Raw genomic sequence first — 24033 nt, forward strand, 5'->3', positions numbered from 1 at the left:
GTCTAAACCATTCATTTCCCTAAGGCTCATATTCATCTATAAGATGGGTATAAAGAGATGTACCTAATATAATGTAGACCCAAGCGAGACAGATGGATACCAAAGTCTTTGCAGAGTAAAATGCCATCTAAGCAGGAGTTCCCCCCCGGGAGAATTTGAGATTTCACAAGCCAGATCGGCCAGGAGCAGCGGAGATGCCTCTGTGTCAGACAGAAGGCCACCCTGGCTTCTGGTGAGGTGGGAATATAGGAACGGATGTGACGTAAACACACAGCAGAGCTCCCAGCCTTGGGAGTCAGTGGAATTGCAGGGAGCTCATGTGACTTGGTCGTCATCCGTCCCACAGCTGGTCACGCTCTGAATGAGCCCAGGGCCACAGCCTGGGCTCCTGACCGTCAGGGGCAGACGGCCTGCACGGCTCTGTGGGCGCTGTGTGTGATGCGGCAGCTGCTTAATAATCAGGTTTATCACATTCCAGCTTTAACTGGACAGCGCTGAGCTGGAGTTGCATTTACAGCCCTAATTACGGGCGCCGAATGATGAATTCAGCATTCGCTTAGTGTTTGTGTTCTTTAACATTGGCTCCTGAAAGAGGCCTTCCCTGCTCCTTTGTTTCCATGTCCCGGCTGCTACGGCTCTGCTTTCATAATAAAGACGGTGCTTGGTGGCCCTACATTTGTGCTGTGGGATTTTGTGTTCTGTGCGGATGATCCAGAGAGGGTGGGGACCCAGCTCCCTCACTCATCTCGTCCCAGGTCTCTTTCTATCCTGGAGCTCCATGAGCGTTCGTGATGAGCACCTGGCTGAGCGTACGACTGAATGAAGCCACGGTAATTACTAGTTTACATTCCACTCGAGTGTGTTCTCCTGCACACTGAGTCGTGTGAGCGAGGCTTCCCTTCTGCACTGGCTGTTCGGGAGCTCAGAGCTTCGCACCCTCAGAAGCTGTGACGCCTTCAGCAACTCCGTAGATCGACATGCACATTTATCTTTGATCCTGTTCCCGCTGGTTTGCTATCCTGTTCCCACTGGTTTCCCCTTGCTTTGCTATCTTCTGTTATCTTTCCCCTTAGCCTCTCCTACTGTATTGCCTAGGTCTCTGTCAGACACTGTAATAAAATCTTTGCTGGAATTAAGTAAACTAAATGGGGGCTGGGGATTTAGCTCAGCGGCAAAAGCGCCTGCCTGGCAAGCGCAAGGTCGTGAGTTCGGTTCCCGGTACCGGAGAAAAAACCAAAAAAAAAAAAAAAAAAAAAAAAAAAAAAAAAAAAAAAAGTAAACTAAATGGTCTTGAACTTGTGGCCTCCAGAGAAAGAGAATGCCCCTGCTAATGTCATGTTCTGTCATCAGAGCAATGAGCCACCCGAGGTTACCCACTCTCCGGGCTCCAAAGCCTGTGGGAATCAGGACTAGGCGGTGCAGAGGCTGAGATCTTATCTCCCCCCAGTGAGATACTTGGGTCCTGGTGGAGGTAACACTCTGGAATAAATGAGGGTGAAGGGCAGTCAGAACTGCAAAATCTCACGGAATGTGTTTCCCTGCTCTGACCATGACCCCTGGTCACTGGGGAAGAGAGTCACAACCCAGTTCCACCTGGGAAGGATTGGAGGGGGGGGCGGGGGCAGGACGCCTGGAAGCCAGTGAGGCGTTCAGGCAGGAGCACGCAGGTGCTGGATTTTTATTGGCGAGGCAAGGGCAGCCCGAATGCGGGAAGAGAACCTGTTTCTAGAAGACCAGCAGGGGCGAGGTCTCCTCCCAGCTTGTGTTTACCCTGTTCTGTGTATTCAGCCAGCAGGCTCCGGACAAGGAAGCATAAGCCGAGGAGCCAGGCTCAGCAGATAACCTGGTACTGGGCAGCACCGGCAGGAGACGCAGGACCCTGGGCAGCTCCAGGCGACACCAGGAGGCTAAAGAGACTCCCACAAGGAATTCAACAGGTAAGCGCTTTCAGATCCTCAAAGCCTGGCTCCAGGGTCTGCTGTTTGTGGCAGGTGGTAGAAGGCAGTGGCCGGGGCTCAGAAGGCTGAGTCTGACCTGAGCTCTGTCACGTATTCACTGTGTGCCTTGGGTCTGTCTGGGTGGGCCTCAGTCTCACCATCTGTGAGATGGATTCAAAGGTAACACTTCTAATAGGTTTTAGTTTTACAAAGATTCAGTGAGAAGGTGGGCAGTGTTGGGTCTGTAGCAATGTAAATGGCTTCTGTCTGCACTGGACCACTGAGAGTCCTTGTGGGGGTCAGGCATGGGGAGAAGTCAGAAAGTGGAGGGGTACAGTGGGCAGCTGGGGACGGCTGTCGGTGAGAATCTCTCACAGCCAAGCAGACTTAGAGCCTGCACCTTGGGGAAAGACTTGTTGAGTAATTCTGTACATCTGTCTCCTTCCACAAAGCACACCCAAGACGACCCTGCAAGGCAGGTGCCGGGTTCAAATCCAGATGCCTGGTGCAGGATATATATGTCACCCTCAGAGCCACTTTCCTGCCTAGCAAAGCCATGAGATTAAAGGGTAGGATGCTGGAGCCAGACCTCCAGATACCGGACTCAGCCCCACCCCAGGCTGGCTGGGAGCCGGGCAGCTTCCTTCAGGCCCCAGGGCCTCTGTTTCCCCTTCTGTAAAATGGGCACAAAAGACAGAGAACGACCGCAATGCCCGAAGACATCTAGGCACCCTGGGCTGTCGTTTTGCTGCTTGCTGCTTCTGACGTCTCTATCTTACACCTCAGAAAATGTGGCTGAGCTGGCAGGGGATGGAAAGTGGTGTCCAGGTCCCCTAGGAAAGGCGGTTGGAACCGGGTCCCCCCAGGATGGCAGGCGGGAGGGAGGCACATGCAGGAAGCGAGGGAAGCCCCGCAGCAGGCCTGAGACAGAACAGAACAACTGCAGTGTCGTCATCCACGGTATGCAAAGTAGTCTCCGTGCAGTCAGTAAAGGTAACATCAGGAGCAGCATTTACTTGGTTTTTATTTGTTTTGTTTTTTTTTCCGGTACCAGGAATCGAACTCATGACCCTACGCTTGCCAGGCAGGCGCTGTGCCGCTGAGCTAAATCCCAGCCCTCTCGTTTGGTTTTTTAAAAATGGGTTGAGCCGGGTGTGGTGGATCACGCCTGTAATCCCAGCTCTCGGGAGGCTGAGGCAGAGGGATCGTTGTGAGTTCGAGACCAGCCTGGGCTACAAAGTGGGCTCAAAGCCAGCCTGAACTGCATAGCGAGACCCTGTCTCAAAAAGACAAAAAAATAAAAAATAAAAATAAAAAATGGGTTGAACAATTCATCTTGATGACCCAGGCCTGTGCCTCCCCTTAAGTATCTCACCTGAGGCCGGTGCCTCACCCGCCTGACCCAGCCCTAGCCCTGCTGAGAGCGGGGTGACTTTGAACCTTGGCTTTCTCCCTAAGTAAAAGACGTGGAAAGTTGTTTCGCCTTGCAGAGGAGCGGGCAAAGCGAAGCCCAAATCACAGGGATTCTTTTCCCTGCAGTTCTAAGACTCCTGGAGTGTTTTCTTTTTAGGAAAAGGGCCTGTGCTTTGAGAAAACAATGAGTCCACTGAGGCGCCTCTGTCCGGGCGGGGATGGCGGTGAGAGATGCTCAGGGAGGGGCCGGACGGCTGTGCGGGGCTGGCTCCCCGCTGGAGGATGCTCAGCTGTCCTGCGAGCGCTCAGCACATCACCGTCGCGGTGTCACAGCCAAGCGCTGCTGCGCTGCGAAGCGCTTCCGGCTGTTTTTTGCATGTTCGCTATTTATTTGGTTCGGTTGTTTGGTTTCGCGGGTTGCGGTACTGGGCGTTGAACCCAGGGCCGTCACGTTGAACTACACCCACAGTCCTCCTTCATTCTGAGAATGGGTCTTGCTAAGCCTGCGTTGCCCAGGCTGGGCTCCAACTGCTGAGCCTCTGCCTCAGCCTCCCAGAGTGCTGGGTTTGTGCCTGAGGTCCGGAACGTGGGTTCAAACCCCAGCTCCGCCCGTCCGTAGCTTTTTCTGACCATTAGTCCTACTTATCCATGTGAGGATGGGATGGCAGGCCAGGACTCCGCCTCACAGGCAAGGCCAGCCGGGTGCTGCCTCGTGGAGCTCTCCTAGCGAGGCACTGGGGTTGGGTGACAGCCTCGCTCTCTCCATCTGTGGAATGGGGTAACCATGTCAGAAGGGGAAAGAGGGCAACAAATGCGGTGGGGAGCTGGCACCTGAGCCAGTGCAAGAGGGAAGCAAGTGGACTCCGGGGCGAACTCCAGGCAGGCTCTCACACCCTCCCATCCCTGAGCGCAGGGCCTCCTTGCACCCTGGGCCCTGCTGCGCCACTCCGGGTCGCCCCGTGCACAGCGAGTCTGGCTAATACACTCCTTGCCCTCCTTACCAGTTTAAAGACAGGATATCATAATGAGGTCGTGGTTTCTAGGATCATCCATCATTTATGCCATCACAGTCAAGGGGTCCGATAGCAAACATCCATCACCAAGTGTCCCTAAAACACCTGGCAAGATTTTGACAATCGCCCCCGCCCCTGGACTCGGGGCCTCCCATCCCAGGGCCCAGGGCTGGGTTAAGAAGAAGGGCTGGATTCAGTCCCCTGTGACCCCCGGTGTACGAAGCAGCCTACACCACCGTCCTCGCCACAGGACGGAGTGGGTCTGCTCCCATTGTTTGGGCTGGTTCTACGGGGTGCGCCAAGCTGGCCGTGGGGGCATCGCCTTTCCCTGGGCGGGCGGAGGGCCCGTGGTTTGCCTGCATTCCATTGCATTGATCGAAGGTGTTTCCTGTTTACCCGGTGACTAATTCTGCCACCGATCCACCCTTCCATACCCTCCCCTTGCACTCCACAGTCCTTTAGCTGCCTCCTGGTGAGGAACTTTCAAAAAAAGCTCTTTCTCCATTGTTAATCGGTAACCAGAGCAAGGAGGCAAGGGCATCACGCAGGGGAGCCGAAGGGAAAATTTCCAGGGCAGCGTCGAGGGTGACAAATGTATTCATAGACCAGAACAGAGCTAAAGAGATCGCAGCATTACTAAGAGAAGTAAATACTATTAGTAATAAGTAATACCACCTCTACTGTGCTAAATACTTACATCTATCAGTGCCCACTCCGTCTTGCACTCCTCACTTTGTGCCACACCGTACTCCTTGATTAGTTATAATTTTAATTTCCAGGAGCTGGGGATCTAGCTCAGGGGTAGCGCTCTTGCCTAGCATGCATGAGGCCCTGGGTTTAATCCCTGGGGGGGAAAAAATTGCATTGCAAAAACAGATATGCAATAAATATTTATTTTATATTCCACCTTTTTTTACATGTAAGTAATAAAAGTATAGCAAATTTTACAAGATAGAAGAGTCAGTAGAAAGTACAAAAGTAGGGGCTGGGGATTTAGCTCAGTGGCACAGCACCTGCCCGGCAAGCGCAAGGTCATGAGTTCGATTCCCAGGACTGGAAAAAAAAACAACCAAAAAAAAAAAAAAAGAAAGAAAGTGCAAAAGTTAAAAATATGGGCACTAATCCCATTAGCCAGGGCCCCACCCTTACAATCTCATCTCACCTTCATTGGTTCCTTACTGGCCCTACCTACAAACACAGTAGCCTATCAGGGGTCAGGGCTTCACCATAAGAATTTGAAGGCGGTGGCATCACCTTAGGTAGGACCCTAAGCTTCCCGGATGCAGGTTCTACACCTAAGGACACAGATGGGGACAATAAGAACGTCTGCTCCCATGTTCTGGTGAGGATCTGGCAAATTAACACAGGGAAGTACAGAGCAAGGCGCAGTGCAGCCACTACAGAGACCCCAGGAGTTGTCTGACAGTCAGCCCTCTACATTGGAGGGCTTTGCCCGGTAGATTCAACCCACTGTAGGTAGACAACACTGTTTAAAATTGAAGCCCTTTGGTTGAAAATGTTGTATTAAAATATAGCCTTTTCCCTGCCCTCCTTCCCTAAGCAACACAGTGTCACATCCATTTGCACGGCACACATATTCCAGTTAGTATTAAAGGTAATCTAGAGATTTAAAGTAGGCAGGAGGATGTGGATAGAATGTATGCAATACTACTCCACTTTATATGAGGGCCGTGAGCATCCCCTGACGCTGGCGTCCACAGGAGTCCTGAGACCACCTCCCTGCCCCCTACCACATGCCGGAGGACAACGTACTCACAGTAACAGCTGAGCTCTGCCCCCCAGCCTCTGTGCCCCTGCCAGGCGACTGAGTCCTTTAGCCCTCCCTGGAGCCCTGTGATGATGGTGATGCACTGTGAGCGCCCGCGCCTTCACGGATGAGGAGTCGAGGCTTCTGCCCGAGCAATGGGCCAGAGCCCCCGCAGGTCCCCTACGACACTGCTCTTAGATGCTTTGCTATCCAGCTTTCCAGAAATGCAAAGCCCAGTGTCCCCCTGGGCCATACATATGATATGGGGAGGAAAATAAATCCAGTCCCTTGAGCAGGTGCCTCAAACTCAACAGTAGTGACACCTAGGGACAAGTCACTCTTTGTTATGGGGGAGGGTGTGTCCTGGGCGCTGTAGGGTGTTTGGCAACATCCCCAGCTTCCACTCACTGGATGGCAATGGTGACCCTGCAACTCTCAGATGTGACCATCAAAGACGTCGCCAAGCATTTCCAAACCTCCCCTGGGTGCCTGACTCACCCCCAGTTCAAGAAAATTGCCCTGAAGTTACTGAAAGAGAAAAACAAAGCTAACATGTTTCCAAACAGAAGTTCAGTGTAATGTTACTCAACAAGGGATAGGACAAGGGCGAAACAAAAGAAATACAGTCCTAGCCTGGCCTGGTGGCTCACGTCTGTAATCTCAACATTCAGGGAGGGTTGCGGGGGGGGGCATTGGATGAGGCAGGAGGATCGTTGAGAGTCGGAGACCAACCTGGGCTACCAAGTGAGCTCAAGGCCAGCCTGAACTGCATGGTGAGACTCTCTCTCAAAAAGTCTGAAAAAAAGAAAAAAAAAAAGAAATACAGTCCTGAAAACGTGATGCCCAAAAAAACCATTCCAGATTGTAAATACATATACAGAATAACTTTTATATGGTAGCTCACACACACACAGTGTCTGTCTGTCTGTCTGTCTGTCTGTCTCTAACACTCACCTGATAAGCAGCTCAGTCCAGGCACATGCCTAATTCATTCAGCCTTCCCCACAATACCATAATGTTATGAGGACGTTAGGTAAAGCTATCCCTGCCGCAATTTCCCAGCAGAAAGTCAAGAAAATAACACTGCCTAACCCAGATAGTGCTTGGGAGGACCAAGAGAAGAAAATTCCTACGAATCAGAATTGCAGGCCACGTAATTCCAGGCATGCTTGTCACTGTCTCCTTTATGAATACGTCACTGTGCATATTTTCCTTAAGAGGGATCAAGCGCCCTGCCCAAGGCTCAGAACTTGTAAGGCTTTGCAGCGGCCCGCCTAACTCCAGGGTGCATTCTCTCTAGGGAATAGGGGCGCCAGCGAAACGGGGTGGTGGGAGGACCACAGCAGTGAGGGCCACCTCGTCCTCCCTCGGAGCCTGCGCCCCTCGCCTCTGAACAGCAAGCCAGAAACGGGGGGAGTCTAGGAAACCCCTGGCCCTGCACATCCACACTTGGAGAAGGGGAGCCAGAGGCCCAGGACTGGCTGGTTTCTGTTGATTTGCAGGCTGTGAAAAACAGTAGCCAGGGGCTGGGGATTTAGCTCAGCGGCAAAAGCGCCTGCCTGGCAAGCGCAAGGTCGTGAGTTCGGTTCCTGGTACCAGAGAAAAACCCAAAAAAAAAAAAAACAGTAGCCAGCAAAACAACACCTAGAAGTGAATGTCAAATGCCTGGGCTGACCCTGCTTTGCTGTCCCTGGAGGCCACGGCCACTCCTCCAGTCTGGGGTCCCTGAGCCCAGCTCTCTGTATCAGGGTGGGCAGCATCCAGGGGAGACTCTGTCTTGGGCGGACGCTCACCTGCCCACCCCTTAAATCTCCAGAGCAGGAGGAATCAACCACAGGAGTCAGCTAGGGACTTTGCAAATGCGGTACTGTCCAAGCCCAGCCTGGAGCATCTCCTTCTCCTGAAATCAGTCTGGCCAGAGCCAGACCTGGGATTTGAACACCCCATGTGCAGGTGATTCTGACACACTACGGTGCAAGCAGCGGCCCAGGACCACAAGCAGGAGACGAGACACAGGGACCCTCTGCTCTGCATGGGCCAGCAGCCTTGGCCACCTCCCACAGTTTGAGGCAATCATGAGCCTGATTTCAGGCTCAAACATGAGCCTGATTTCAAAAACAATATCCCCTGCTCTACGGTAGCTTCAGGTCCAATAATCACAAGAACAGACCAATTAATACCCTTGGTTTAGGGGGAAAAAAGGGCATTTTAACATCAGATTCAAACTTTGTTTTTCAAAATGAAAGTTGGCTCTCTCAATTGAAGAGGTTTATCATGGAAAAACTCCCTATCTTATTTACTTTTCCCATTTGGGAGGCTCTGATGAAAACGTCACCACAGACAGAAATCATTGTCTGAACTGCCACGTGCCTCAGTTTCCCCAGTTTTAAGACAGCGTAAGAAGAGTCCTCTGAGTCCTCGAGTGGCTTATCAAGCACCAACCACTCGGGTTTGCCCAGGACTTTGTGGTTTTAACATGAGAGTCCCAGATCCCAGAGCTCTCTCACCCCTGGGACAACCTGGGAGATGATCCCCCATGCTGACCGTGAGCATCATTTGGTGAAAATACAGATTCCAGGGCCCCAACCTGACTTTCTGGTGAGAGGATGGTGGGAATCAGACTGCTAGATTCTTCAGTGGATTCTCCCGACCAAACTACGTTGGAGGAAATTGACTGAGAATAGCAATGATCGGGGCTGGGGATTTAGCTCAGCGGCAAAGCGCCTGCCTGGCAAGCGCAAGGTCATGAGTTCGGTTCCCGGTACCGGAGAGAAACCAAAAAAAAAAAAAAAAAAATGAGAATAGCAATGATCATAAATGATAATCCTAGTCACGCCAGCACCTGCATGGATCTTAGCGTAGGCCAGGGCCTGTTTGGAGCACCTTAGATACATGAACTCATTTAATACGTGAACTCAACTACAACCCTTGAGATGGAGCCTGCTGTGATCCCCACTTTACAGATGAGGAAACTGAGGCTCCGGGAGGCTCAGAAACTCATGCAGGGCCACACTTTTCAATAGGTGGCGAGCAGAAGTCCCCAACTCCAGAGTCTACGTTCTCATCCCTGCGCTGCTGCGCACTCCGTTCAGACAGCTGGCACTGGCTGGCTAGTGGTGCGCTCGCCACACCTGTCGGCTAAGCTTATCTTATTGCTGTCTTAGTGGCAGCACTGCTTGGGCGCGGGAGGACTCGCTGTGCTCTTGCCAGCTGTTAGGAGGTTTCCTTGACAACCATCAGCGGCTCCCCTTTACCTTTCCCGTGTTATACTTACACCTGCCGATAGGTGGCAGTAACCTTTCGCTTTTGTCCCGTGTAAATCTGGTCTTTAAAACAATTCGAAGAATGGCAGGGACAGCATCAGAAGTACGTTATAATTGGTTGTGAAAAGCAGTATTACAGGATTCGAGGTGGCTGCTGCAAAGGACTTACGGCTGGATTTTCCCTTTTTCAGCCCTTTGGCCCTGAGTTTGTTGAGAGGCCACTTAAAACGTGCACTGATTAGCAGCCTGTAACCCCTAATTTGTGGGATAGAAAAGTTTATCTCCTGCTGCACACGGAGCACAGCCCCAAGATATTTCACAACCTCATGCATTCATTGGCTGTGTCCCCCAAATAGAATCCAATTAAAATTGAGTAATGGGATTGCAACAGCAAGCAGAAACACCAAAATGACATCCAGGATTTAGAGGCAGATTTATTTATGTCGACAGACACTGATCGAGATTGTTCCCAGAGCATCAGACCCCGATCTCCGGTTGTCTAGGGCTTTTATATGATGCACAAGCAGGAGGTACAAAGGCAAGACAGAACAGCCTGGCAGTTCTTCTGATTAGCTAGCAGACTGAGATCATCGGTTACAAGGGTACATTAATGATCATCAATTTGTGAAGCTTGGTACAATGGTACAATCAGGCATTCTGCATGTTTGGTTATGCTTTTGTGGTGACAGGGGTCAAGAAAGTAATTACAAAGCCATGAAGCAGTTACAAAGCTAGGTAGTTTCAAAAGAACAAAGTTTTAGAAAAAACAATTTCTCTTGTACTCAATTGTCTCTCTCTTTCTCTAAGTTTTTCCCTTTCAGGAACTTCAAATATTTTAACCTGTTAGGAGCTAAATTTAGATAGAAACATCATCCCTGTGCATGTGTAAACATTACTGTTTTATGTCAACATACACACTCATGTTTATATATGACCTTGGCCAAGCCATCTGACCTGCCTGACTCAGTTTCCTCACCTGAAAATTTGGGGTGATAGCACTGCCTTGCTGATTTGTTACAAGAAGTACATTAATTATACTCAGGTGATGCTCAGCACATAGTAAGCACTCAGCAAATGTTACTATTATTACTTTACAACTGTGCTTATTAAAATTGTTGTCAGTATTCTTATACACAGTAGGTTCAAATCCTGGTCAGTCATGCTAGCAGCAGCCCTTAATCCCTCAAATGGCTCAACCCTCTTATTTGTGAAATGGGTACATGTTACCCAGGGTTATCCTGAGCAGGGTCAATAACTCCTGTAGAGTCTCAGGTAGAAAATATCTCAGGTTTTACAAACCTCCCATTCTGCAAGCACGCTGTCACAGAGGCTTCACTCTGTCAGGACTGTAGGACAGCATCTATAGACCAAAAAAATACATAAGCCCATTGGCATTGGCAGCAGGTATGGTGGCACATGCCTGTTGTCCCTGATACTCCAGAGGCCGAGGCAGGAGGATCACAAGTTCAAGGCCAGCCTGGGCAACTTAACAAGCTGTGTCACAACATTCAAAAAATAATAACAATAAGGGGCCAGGGATTTAGCTCAGCGGCGAGGCGCCTGCTTAGTAAGGGTGAAATCTTGAGTGTGATTTCCAGTGCCAAAAGAAAAAGAAAAAATAATAAATAAATTTAAAATGTTGGGTATATAGCTTAGGGTTCCCTGGGTCCAACACCAATACCACATAGATAGATAGATGATAGATAGATAGATAGATAGACACATAGATAGACACATAGATACACAGATAGATAGATAGATAGATAGATAGATAGACACATAGATAGACTCATAGATAGATAGATAGACAGATAGATAGATGAGCAAGCACAGCTGTCTTCCAGTACTTTATTTATGAATGTTGAAATCTGACTTCCATACAATTTTCATGTGTCATGTTTTATGATTTTTCTTCTGATTTCTTTGGACCATTTGTGAATGTGAAGCCCCTCCTTAGCTCACTGGTGATCCTGGATCCAAGAGCAAGCTGAACTTGGCCACTGCTTTTATTTACTGCCCTTGGTCTCAAAGACACAGCCGTATATTCAGAATGCCCCACGCGTAGATGGAAAGTGAAAACCTACTGTAAGAATGCAGATCATGGATTTTATAAATAGAAGACCTTGCAAAATAACAAGCTTCGCATAGGTTTTAGCGGCGCTCAGCTGTATCACGGGTTATGATTAGAAAATACGTAAAGCCCCCAGATTCGGTTATGTGCCAAATTCCCCTGAGGGTAGGTGGTAGGACTCACGGCCTTTCTTGGCCTCTCTAATTCCCAGTTACTCACAGCTATTACAGGGGAACAGAAATGTATACCCAGGGTGCAAGGCGACAGGAATCCTCACACACACATCAGCTTTCAGGCATAGACCCACGGTCCTGGTTTTTGTTCTGAAGCCCACAGAAGCACACCGGCTGGCAGGTGGGGGTTCAGAGAAGGTGGTGGCGCATCCCGTAATCCCAGTGCCTGGGAGGCTGAGGTAGGAGGATCTTTGTGAGTTCGAGGCCAGCCTGGGCTACAAAGTGAGCTCAAGGCCAGCCTGCACTACATAGCAAGACCCTGTCTCAAAAAGACAAAAAAAAGAAGAAAAGGACCACACTGGAAACTACTGCACGTGTGAGAAGGAGCCTTAGGCACCAAGATGGCGGCCTGTGGAGTGGGGAAAGGGCGGCGGTTCTGGACTCAGACAAACGCAGGCCGAGTCCTCACTGGGCCACGCTGCGGATACGTGCCTCCGGGTGACCTGCGGAGGCTCGGTTCCCGCCTTCGGGGGAGCTGATGCTCAAGCACCCGGGGAAGGCCACACAGCGCTTCATCTCCAAGGTCACTGAAGCTCCTGAGCCTCAGCCTCCCTTTGGGGCGAAGGAGAAGCTGAGAATATGCTGCTCAGCGGGACCAAGCCGGCAGCCGATGCAGGCGAAGCGCTCGGAATTACAAAGGCACTGCCTGTCCCCGCGGTCATCACCGTCACAAGGCTCTTGAGAGCTTTATCGAGAGGGTAGCGGCTCTTCCCTTCCTGCAACTCGAACACAACCCCCGAGCTCCTAACGCTCTGCTAACGAAACAGCACATGCAAAGTTGGCATTGACCTGGCGGCGCTCACGGTGTTCTGAGCAAGGAGACATAACCATTCTGTTTATCCCTCTGGGGCAGGGACCACACCAGGGGCCACCCTGAGCCATACGACTCAACGCTGCCCCTGCCCCATAGCAGGAAGCTATCGATTCACATTTACCCAGAGCCCGGAGATTCACATTTACCCAGAGCCCGGAATCCTATGTAGTTTGGCTTCATAAGCACACGCACTGTTTGTGAAGAGGCAGGCGCCGTTCTGACCTCACGAGAAGCCTGATTCATTGATCCCTGTTGCCATCTTGTGAAGCGTGGAGATGCCAATCACCTCTCACAAAGACAGCTATGAAGGGAATAAACGCCGGTACAGGAGGATTTGGGGCAGGAATTAATTCAGCTTGAGGGTCAGAGGCAGCTAAAAAGTATAAGTATCATTTCAATGACTTTCATGCTTAGGTCTTTGACACGATAGCTGTGACTCCAGCTAAAAGGGAAGAAAACTTCATTATCCTCAGTGTACCTCTCAGGACAATAACTGCCTGTCCGTCCCCAGCAATGAAATGCAATTGAAATTAAGGCTGCATTTGACTTTCGTCCCGTCGCATACAAGGGTTCAAACTCTCCTCTCTTTTGCCAAAACACACGTAAGCAAGTTGTGCTGGCCTGGGCTGGTAACAGTAACACCCGCGAGAGCCTTGCCAGGTCTCTCTGTACCTTAGCTTCGCGTGTGGGTGTAAGACTTCCGGTTCGGTCTTAGTTCTGATTCCTTTCTCTCCCCCTCACTTTCTTTCTCCATCGCAGGAACAATGGGTAACCAGCTGAGCGTTCCGCAGAGAGCTGAAGAGGAAGAGCGCGAGTGGGACGCAGGCACCTACAAGGTAGTGCAGTGGGCGTCCCCGGGGCATTGCTACTGGCAGTGAGACCAGGAAGAGCACGAGAGGGCCGCCCAGTGCCTGTCCCGCGGGTGGGCTTGGGGGTGGTGCTGGTGCTGCCCTCACCGCTGTTCCACTGTGGTTGGATCTCTGGTGTCCACCGTGACACGGGCTAAAAGGCAGGTTCTGAGGTGCCACTTAAGAACTTAAGGGTGAAGCGGGAATTGCAGAGCAGGATTCCTAGAGAGCCTGTGTCTGAGAACCTCCACAGGCAATGCCTAGGAAGCCAGTCTGGTACCTGCTCCCAGGTGTGTCCTGACCCCACCCCCCAGTGCTCAACTGCTCCCCCTAGAGGCGAACGCAGGGCCACGGCTGGATATATTTTTGCAAGTCCCAACTTCCGGCACCTAGGACAAAGGGGCCAGGGCTGCTGTTGTACACTCAACAATGCACAGGTCGGTGCCCCCATGCCCAAGAATGATCTAGCCCAGAATGTCCATTGCTGGATGAGAACCCCAGGATGAAAACCTCGGGTCGAGATCAGGAGTTTGAGATCTTGGCTGCACATTAGGAAACTTTCAAAACTTCAAATGCCTGAGCTGCCCTCCAGACCAAACAAACCGAGACTTCACGGGACGGAGGCGGGCTGAGCTCGCCAAAGCTTCTCGCCGTGAGGAGGGGCAGCCAAGGTCAAGGACAGTGCTTAGGGAGCACCTGAGAAGCCTGCTCTCAAGAACGGAGGCCCAAAAACCCGCACGCTTCTTTTTGGATCTTCTACATCTGAAAAGCAGAAAGCCTGAATCTTTACCATCAGGGCTTTTTTTTTTTTTTTTTTTTTTTTCTCCGATACCGGGAACCGAACTCACGACCTTGCGCTTGCCAGGCAGGCGCTTTTGCCGCTGAGCTAAATCCCCAGCCCCCATAAGGGCTTTTTATATCAATTCAGCTTAAGTCTTGGAGCATTGCTCAATATGGAAATCCCTACAGGAGAGATAGCTATGAGCCAGTATTGATCACACATCAAAGGGAATTTCTGTGCAGAACAGAACGATGCATTTGAAGAAATGGCTTAGAAACATAGATGCTGACTGTACAGACCTGAGCCCAAAATGCACATTGGCATCACCTGGGATGCTTTGGAACCTGGGGCTGGGCCCCGCCGGGAGCAGCTGCAGTCACAAATCTCGGGTTGTGGGTGGGCATGAGTCATGTCTCGAGCTCCCTGAATGATCCCAAGTCCAGCTCAGTTGGTTACATTGGGCCTCCGGGAGTCAGCCAATAGGAAAAGGAGAATAGCAGGAAGGTGTAACTGTGGGGAACAGGAAACCAAGGGCACTGCTGAAGGGCTCAAGGGTTTATGAGGAACAGCCTTTAGGTTTGTTGTGGGGTTGCCTGGTACCTTCTTCCTTGAGTTCTCTTGTTGCCCAAAGACTTGGCCAACAATGGCACCTGTTGTGTTGCAGGTGACGGTCGACAGTGAGTGTGCTCAGAACGGGACGCCGGTGATCATATCGACCCGCACCATTCAGCACTATGACGAAGGTCAGTGTGGCGTAGGGTGACACCCCTCTGGGGTTTGGGCCCTTTGATTCCATTTATGGCACACAAAATAGAGCAAGAAGCCACAGGCTCCCTTTGGACACCTGCTTGCATTTGTTTCCAGGGTCCACTGTACCAAAAGCGTCATGAATTGGGGCAGCTTAAATATCAGGGAAGTATTGTCTTACGGTGCTGAGGGTCAGCGGGCCAGAGTCAAGGTGTGGGTAGGGCTGGACCGGTTCCCCCACCACTCTCCTGGCTTGTGGGTGTCTCCTGCCCGTGTCTTCACAGTATCTTCACATGATGTGTGTCTGTCTCGGTGCCCAAATTCCCCCTTTGTACACGGAGACAGTTATATGGAGCTAAGGCCCATCCTCATGATCTCACTTTAACTTGATCATCAGCAACATGGACCAACTCCACACAAGGAATGTAAACAGTATGTACTGCGAACATGCGTTCATAAAAGTACATACATAAATAAATAATTCTTAAAAATCCCTATTTCCCAAGAAGGCCACATTTGCAGGATTTAGGACTTCAGCATCTTACCAGGATACAATACAACCCACCCCAGGGTTGGTCTTTTCTGAGTGTGTAGGACAGCTGCCAGAGACTGAGAATTTGCAGCTGATGCGATAACAGCAGTAGAGTAAAAAGCACTAACAGGCTGGCTGTTGGAGTCAGACGGACTTGGGTCAGGGTCCCTGCGTGGCAGCTGCTCGGTCATATGCCCTTTGTGAACCTGTTGCATATCTGGGACTCAGACCATCTTGGAGCTCATCGCCCCTGCTGCTGAGTGCAGGGCGCCCCGTGCATTCTGTCCACGCGCAGACTTTGGCAAATTGCAAAGGAGAAGTAGAATCTCTGATGATCCAGAGGTTGGAAGACACAGAAAACGCAACCTAGCCACCCACCTCCAGGTCAGACCCCAGTAGTCATCCTAGGAAGAGACAGTGGCCCTCCAGTCAGAAAGACGTCAGCCAGGCGGGTGCCGCACCCCTGCAGACCCCCCAGTCACCTCCCACCGGACAGGCGGGGCGATGCCAGGCCCAGCTTACCTTGTTCACCTGCGAGCTAACAGGAGGAGAAAAAGCCTAAGCCTCAGATTCAGGGAAGAAACACCCAAAAGGCTTCCCGCCGCCTCGGGAGAGAGTTCTTTCCGGGTTCACTTTCTTACAAGAGTCTTGCACATTCTCCCCCAGGAGACAGAGGGCAAAGGATCAGCCTAAAGCCACGCTCTGTGGCAGTGCAGATAACGCCACTGTCATTTCATGAGCGTTCTGTTCTTCAGCAGCAAAAGTAGGGGTTAGGCAGGTGCGCGTGCACGGCGAGGGACCTCGAGTCACTCAGCAGAACCGAGGTGCGGCAGGGCCAGTTGCGGGCAGCCAGGGCCCGGAAGGGACAGCGGGGAGGTTCCCAGGGCTCGGTCGGGTGATGCCCAGCGCAGAGCCTCCTGCTGTGAATATCTGTGTCTGTGCTCTACACACAGAGGGCGTTTTCCTCATCTCTCTCCAGAACCAATTTTTGCCTCCTTCTGTCAAAAGCATCCCCACCAGGAAGAGTTCAGGTACTGCTGGACGCATTTCTCTAGGAAACCACAGGACGTCACAGTGGAGAGTCTGTAACGATATCCCTCCGCCCTCCGGATGGCGATGTGCTAATCCCCAGAACTCGCGCCTGTGTCGCCTTCCACGGCAAAAGCAGGCTGTGCAGGGGGATTAAGTCTTGAGACAGGGAGATAATCCCGGATTGTCCAAGTGGATTCAGTGTAACCACAAGCATCTTTCCAAATGCTGCAGCAGGAGGGGCGGACTAGGAAAAGATGTGCTAGGAGCAGGTGTCACCGAGTGAGAGAGACTTGAAGATGCTACACTCCAACCCTGACAGTGGAGGAGGGAAGGGGCCACGAGCCAAGGGTCATAGGCAGCTTCCAGGTGCTGGCAAATGAAAGGAAGCTGATTCTCCCCAGAGCCTTTAGAAGGTGGCCTGTGTTTGACACATGACCTTCAGAACTGTAAGAGAATGTATTTGTGTTGTGTGAGGGCACACATTTCTTCACTTGCTACAGCAGTGCCTTAACACCGGGGTCTAACTCTCCTTGACATATGTCCTGGCTCTACCGCCCTCTAGCTGTGTGACCTTGGCAAGGAATTTGCATTTCCTGATATTCATGCATGAAAGACAATGACTTTAACTTCATGAGGGAGGTGGAGGACAGCGGCCACACGGGGGAGCTGCATTCAAGGCAAGAACTCAGGGAAACTACAGAAGTTCACTGTGACCCATGCCCTGCCTCCCTGGCTCTTCCTGACCTAGTGCCTGCCCGGATTTTACCGCGGTGCATTTACGCCTAACACGCCACAGACCTTTGGGGAAATAGAAACCCTCATTTTTCTCCCGCTTTGACTCTTTCCTAGCAAATTTATCACGTTGGTCCCTTCTTTAAAAAAAAAAAAAAATTGCTTCATCCTCACGGCGTAATGCATGGCAGAGACCAAGGCATGATTTATCTGCCAGGAGACATCGTTTTTCAAAAACAGAAGAATGTCTCTGTTTCACCTGATAAGTTTCTAAAATTAATCTTCCTCTTGTTCCTCAAAAGAAAAATTACCTAGTTTTACTTTCTTAAAAAAAAAAAAATATATATATATATATATATAATAATTTTATTAAATTGAAAAGTGCTCCTTAAGCAAAGAGCTTCTGCCAGCACTGTCGTGGGTGAAAGTAGAAGTATTTTCCCTTGACCCCTGGCGAAGTGCCTCAGGAGACCAGCGCAGACAGTCACAGCCGCCGTCATGGCGGTAGCGCACACCTACGATCCCAGGGCTCTGGGAGTCTGAGCAGCAGGATCACAAGTTCAGGCCCAGCCTGAGCAACTTAGCAAGACCCTGTCTCAAAAATAAAACAATCAAGGGCGGGGGGTACAGCCTGTGTGAAGGGCTTGAGTTGCTCTCCAGTGTGGGAGCGGAAGGGGAGGGCAGGACACGGGAGGCGTCCTGCGGCCTGGACAGGATAAATATATGTATTCCTTAAATCCACAGCGACCCTCGGTTGGTCCGCTCTCTTCTCCTTCTTCTTGTTGAGGCAGAGTGTTGCTAAGTTCCCCAGGCGGGTCTCAAACTCGTGATCCTCCTACTCAGTCTCCCAAGTGGCTGGGATTAGTCGTGGGCCACCGTGCCCACGGCTAGTGGGTTTTTTGATACTATTTCCACAACTCCAGTATAAACAGATAAGTCCCGGGAAGCATAGCGGTCATCACCTTGGTTGTAATAGACCAGGGCGAAGCACAGGACCAGAATTCAGCACGATGACAGTGCGAATGGGGTCTGCACTACTCTCTGGAGGCCCCAGAAGAGTCTGATGTCGCCTGAGGCTTGGGACCCTGGGACCCTGGGGGCTGCGGGGACTGGAACCACTCCTGGCTCCACGCAGCTCCACGTGACTCCTCGTGGGAATCCCTCGGCAGACAGCAAGGTGCTCCCATGCAGCCTGACTTCAGGGCTTACGTTTTAAATTTCCCTCTCAACAACAACAACAACAAAAAATCGTCATGCTGTGCTGGCCAAACACAATGCTCCTACACCAGCAGGCCTTAGCTGGCCACTGCTGAAATCATACTTCTCCCCTACTTCACAGCTCTCCCCAAAGATGGCTTTTTTAAAAAGCTCATCAACATCCTCAGCACCAAGCCATCCCAGCTGGGAGCAGTTAAGCATTGCACTGCTAATGGAACTGCAGGCAGGCCTGCACAGGGCATGCGGTCCACTGTAAGATGGGCCCCCGTCTCCCAGAGAGGGACGGTGGTGGAAACTTGCCAGCCACCTGTCCCTTCATAGCTGGGTGTGGGGTCAGTTCACTAGTCCTTCAATTGACCTCTGAGAAGTGCCTCTCTTCAGGCATGGTGGCACACACCTGTAATCCCAGCATTCATGAGGCTGAGGCAGGAAGATCCCCACAACTTCTGGGCCAGCCTGGGCTACAAAGTGAGTTCAAGGCCCCCCTAAAATACATAGTGAGAGCCTGACTTAGTCAATCCATCAATAAGAGAAACTAAAGTTCAAATTTCTGAAATTGCCAAGCATAGCATCAGACTCTAGAATATATGTCCACAGGGGCACCTTCACTCAGAGCTATGTGCTCCTTTGTTACAGTTGCAGAGGTGCTGGGTGTCCCCTAGCAAGACAGGAAGTGAGTCTTAGGTTCCTTCCTTTTTCTGTTTGAATCCTTTTTGTTTTTCACAAGGACCTGTTTGCAGTGTGTAATGATAGCGCTCTTTGTGGGGAGTGGGGCCGTGTGTGTAACGCATCTTTATTCTTTGCTCATCCTCTTCCCACCTCCTGCCCCCTCCCTCCCTCTCTTGCTCTCCTTCCCATTTGAGAAATATCTCTCTCCCTACTTCCTGTTATCTATCTTTTATTTTGCTCCTCATTTCTATTTTGGGCTTCTCATGTGAGAGAAACCATGTGATATCTGAGCTTGTGCATCTGATTTATTTGGCTTAACATTATAGTCTCAAGGTGCATCCACTTCCCTATATGTGACTCAGTTCTGTCTCTCTTTATGGCAGCATAGTGCTCCACTGTGTGCTAACACCACATTTCCTTCACCCACTCACCTGCTGATGCACATAGAGGCTGCGTCCAAGATTTAGCTATTATGGGCTGTGCTGCTATAAACATACCTACACGGATCACTGCAATGTGATGTCTTTAAGGTTGCTTTGAATCCCACCTCTCTTTTCTAGAACGTTCCTTTGTTTTACTTTTCCTTGTGTTGTTCTGGCACACTTTAAAGGCATGGGTTGGGGGTGGAGGTAGCATGCAGACAGAGCAGACATTCTGAACAATACACAATAAGCATAGGAAGCGGGTGCAAATCCCCACTCTGACAGCCCCTCAATCCCACCCCAAGTCTCTTCCCTTAGTGTGTCTGTCTTCTTTTCTTAACATGATGTGCTAACGAATAATCCTATCCACTGTACCTAGGCCACTTTCCGTTTACTCATTCCTCGGTGGAGGGGCATTTGGGTGGTCTTTACTTTTAAGCTACATTGAGTGAGTCTACTTTGGACTTTGTGTATGAGTTTTTGTGAGAAGTTACACTTTCATTCCTTTAGACAAGGAATGGACTTGTGGAATCACATGGAGACCCTGTGTTTACCTTTTTGAGGACCCACTCCACTGCTTTCCAAAACGAAGTAGCATTTTACATCCCCATCAGCACTGGGTGAAGGCTCCCATCTCTCCACACCCTCCCCACCTTGACTGTTGCCTGCCTTCTGGCTACGGCCATCCCAGCAGGTGGGAAGTGCTATGGTGTTGAAGTTCTGACTCTATTTCTCCAGCGACCCATGATGCTAAGCATCTTTTATGTGTCCGTTGACTGTTTGTATGCCTGTTCTTCAGAGAGTAATGTCATCCCGTATCCTTCTCCCCAGATGTCTTGGCTCAGAGCCCCCAACTGATAACAGTCACTTTTTGGCAGTTTTCTATGTGCTTCCTTACTCTCTCCAAAGCATACCCTATTTTTTTAACAGTGAGGGCCTGCATAGAATGAGGTACCACCCTCCCTGGCAAGCTCTTCCTTGAAGAGCTGTTTAATATTGCATTTCTGATCACTGCTCTTAAGGGCAAGGAGAAAGATCTTTTATCCCATTGCTGCTGGAAGTGTACATTTCTAGGGCCTTTTTTGGAAAGTAATCTGGATGGCAGTGTCTAGTCTTTAAAAATTAAATGAATATTGATTTGAGCATAGTAATTCTATGTTTGTGCCTCTATTCTGTAGGAGGAAAAAAGCAATGGTTTAGGATTTTTGAACATGGAAATTTATCACAGCATTATTTGTCGTGGAAATGCAGGAAGTCACCAGAACATTCATGGATTAAGCAATGTTTAAATATCTTTGGATATATCTATGAAATATTACACAGCCCTTAAAAGACAACTTTGGATAAAGTGGCTATGAAAGATAATTATCATGTGTAAAAGCAGACAAAAAATATTCCTAGCACGATCCAACTTTTATAAAACACTGACAAATTCAACCACCATATAGGGATATCTGGAATTACATTTCTTTGTCTGTGCAAAGTTGGGTAAGCCAGGATGGCAAACCTGGGTTTTCTTGCAGTAAAGGAGGAGAGTGGAGGGAGAAAAAGAAAAGGGGTAAGAGATTATTTTGGTCGTAAGCCCAGGTGAAATGTGGCTGATTATCCAACTTAGGAAAGAAAAAACATAAGGCCAAATCAAGTGGGGGCAGTATTTGCTCACGTTGGCCCGGATGCTGGCTTTGCGTCTATGTCAGCTCTGTACGTCCCACACACACAGGCAGATGAGTGACAGGAAGGAAGGAGTGGGGATGAGAGTGTGTCACTGCCACAGCCTTGCTGCACAGTCGCTGACAACCTCTGTGGCCTTCAGGGGACATCTAGTGGGCAGCATGGGGTCACCATTGCCTCACATTCACATTCCGTGGGGAGCCAACACTTTTGTCACTAAATGTCCAGAGATGACGTATCAAGCTGATAGTCAAGAATTCTACACACCCCCGTGATCACACAAAACCCACTCTTTTCTTTTGTTTACGCTAGAATTTCTGTGCAAAGACATCCTCATATTGGGATGAAACGCATGAAATGTGATCCCCCAGCGAAACTGTCAAATCTAATGCCTTCCTCCAAGCCAGCCATGAGTGTCTGGCCCGTGGATCCTGACTTCAAGACCCTTGGGCGGCCAATGCATTTGCACAATGTGAAAAGCTACAGTTGTTTATGTGGGATTCGATTCTAGCAACACACCCCCAGTAGGGTCATTTTCGCAAAGCGTTTGAAACCCTTCACCAGTTTTCTCAAGGTCCGACCATAACCCTTTGTATTCATATGGAAGTCTCTCTTGAAGAATTCACCTTCCATTTTCCCTACATCGTCTGGTACCATTTTAACATTGCCAGATCCATGTCCCACAAGGACTGTGTGAGACAAGCCGGTCACCCACAGTAACTCACCGACTCTACAAACTCCTGTAGGCTTTGCGAGGTGGGAAATCCCTCTGTGTAAGCAGCGTTTATTCTATGCCCACTTTCTGCTTCCTCCCGACAGACCAGCTTATTGGTGCATAGAACAGTATGCCATAAGAAGGGATGTTCAAGTGGGGAATGCTTTTCACAAGTGGGTTCTGCCTTAGTTACTTGTCTCTCATTGCTGAGACAAAATACTCGACTCCCAAAATTAAGGAAGAAAAGGTTTATTTAGCTTGCAGTTTGTGGAGGTTTCAGTCCGTAATCAGCTGGCTCCAAAGAAGGATGGCATGGCAGAGGGGCAATAGCCCAAGGTGGCAGAAAACAGCAAAAGCAGCAAGAGCAAAAGGCAGGGGGAAGCCTCTTTTCCTCCCTTAGACTGTAATCAAGCTCTCCACCCCTGGGTGAGTCCTTTACACCCACATGGTCTCCCTGCCCTCCTCCTGCACAGGCTGAGGATGTTTACAAAGTGAGGACCCTGGCCCCCTGCTGAGTCACTTAGTTGAACTTCTAAACTTCTCAGGTTGACCATGTATCAACCATTACAGACGCTGTGTTTGTGAATAAGATTATGATGAGAAATTTCTGCTTCCCTCTTTTACTATCAGAACTAGCAGGATTTGGAGCTGTAGCCCGGAACACATCCAATCCATGTCCCCTTAGACTGGGTTTACATCCTGGGGACGAGGAAACAAGTAAGCAATAAGCAGCTGCAGTGGCCCGTCCATGGGGACCCCTCCCACCGCAGACCTCCAGGAGCTGCCCCAGACTCCAGGAGGGCTGACCTGATAGATGCAGTTATTTCCTCTACACAGATACCCAGGATAAAGTTTAACTTATAAAGTGGGCACCATAAAAGGTTAAGTAAAGACAAAACCTCGGTGAATTTTCTTTCCCATCTAATTCCTTACTTACAGCTCACTTTTCTGTATTTTATCCCCTCTGTTCCTCCTCCAACTTCTTCCTGACTGCCTGCAAGGGTTACAAGCCCAGAGGCAGATTCCCAGGAAGAAGGGGGTGATTCCCACTGAAAAACAGTGAAACAGGTACTAACCATTTCCCCAGAGTTCTTTGCAAGTCACTGAATCTACGTTCGATTTAAACTAGCGCCGTTATCGGCTTGTATGGTACTACAGTCCGACCTCAGGCACAGCTAGACCCGGATGTCCAAGTGCTATCGTTGGGCATCTGCTTCCTGGATCTCTGGGGCTTTGCTCAACATCTGAATTGGTTCTTCACGTGAGACTCCACCCCCAGTGTGATAGCCACGTCTCCCACCACTTCCAGAGAGACCCCCAGGGGTATGCCAAACACAAACGGTGCAATTCCGTTCTGATAAATGTAGCAAAAGCCCCAGGATGAATCTTAATCTGTCCAGCTTCAGTCACGTGTCCACGTGGGAAGCAAGCATCGCAGCAGGAGAAGTAGAAACCTAGTGACTGTCTTGGGTAAGCACCCGCCCAAGTTTGGGGGGCAGAGCTTCACTTGTCGTGGGCTGTGCCATCGGAGAAGTCCAAATCCTGATACGTTAGGAAAACCGTTTCATCTGTGCTCTGAAAGCTGGGACCACTATTTCTGTTTGCGATCGTCTCTAAGCGTGTTGAAATCTTCTCCACTGAAAGCGATACAGTGGCACTTTTTAAAAAGTCTCCATGGGAAGGAGTGTGTGTGCGTGTGTGTATGTTTTCCAGAGACTTCTTCTCGGACTGTAACACTCTTACTCACCAGTGACTCATTTCATTTCCAGCCGGGAGATGAGGAGGAAAGAAAAACAAGAGAAAGATCAGGCAACGCTCTTGGCACTTTGAAAAACCCTCCTCAACCTCTCTGTCCTGTGGGCTGTGTCCTCTGCTCCCAGTGGCACCAGGCTTGGGGTTCACCTGGATTCACCCTCAGGCTTGCGCCACCACGCTGGCCCACCTGCCTGCCTCAGCCTCAGTTCAGCACTTTTTACTCTCCGTCTCTCTCTCTCCCTCCCTCCCTGAGTGTGTTTGTCCAGAGTCTGAGTCCCCAGGCCATAAACCCAGGGGATGAAGAGCTGAGAATGCAGCGGTGTGCTGGCGGGCGCCTTCTGAGGCATCCGCTTTCTGAAGGGCCCCTCCCCGGGCTCTGGCCCTGTCCCAGCAGGTGGC

The 24033-nt window shown here is 50.2% G+C and overlaps 1 protein-coding gene across 3 annotated transcripts in view; it reads left to right on the plus strand.

Annotated features, from left to right (window-relative positions):
• Positions 1–1676: 1676 nt before the first annotated feature.
• Positions 1677–24033, plus strand: part of Bcas1 (breast carcinoma amplified sequence 1) — a 98281-nt gene continuing 75924 nt past the window's right edge. For 2 of the 3 annotated variants that reach the window (XM_013518334.1, XM_013518335.1), the window contains exons 1-3: positions 1677–1937; positions 13272–13348; positions 14806–14884. In XM_013518334.1, the coding sequence (XP_013373788.1) occupies positions 13277–13348; positions 14806–14884 (151 nt within the window). In that variant the 5' untranslated portion in view covers positions 1677–1937; positions 13272–13276. The remainder of the gene's footprint in view (positions 1938–13271; positions 13349–14805; positions 14885–24033) is intronic. The other variant, XM_005392286.2, reaches the window with a different exon arrangement.

The sequence above is a fragment of the Chinchilla lanigera genome, unplaced genomic scaffold (assembly GCF_000276665.1).
Source record: "Chinchilla lanigera isolate Chin_1 unplaced genomic scaffold, ChiLan1.0 scaffold00044, whole genome shotgun sequence".
Lineage (NCBI taxonomy): Eukaryota > Metazoa > Chordata > Mammalia > Rodentia > Chinchillidae > Chinchilla > Chinchilla lanigera.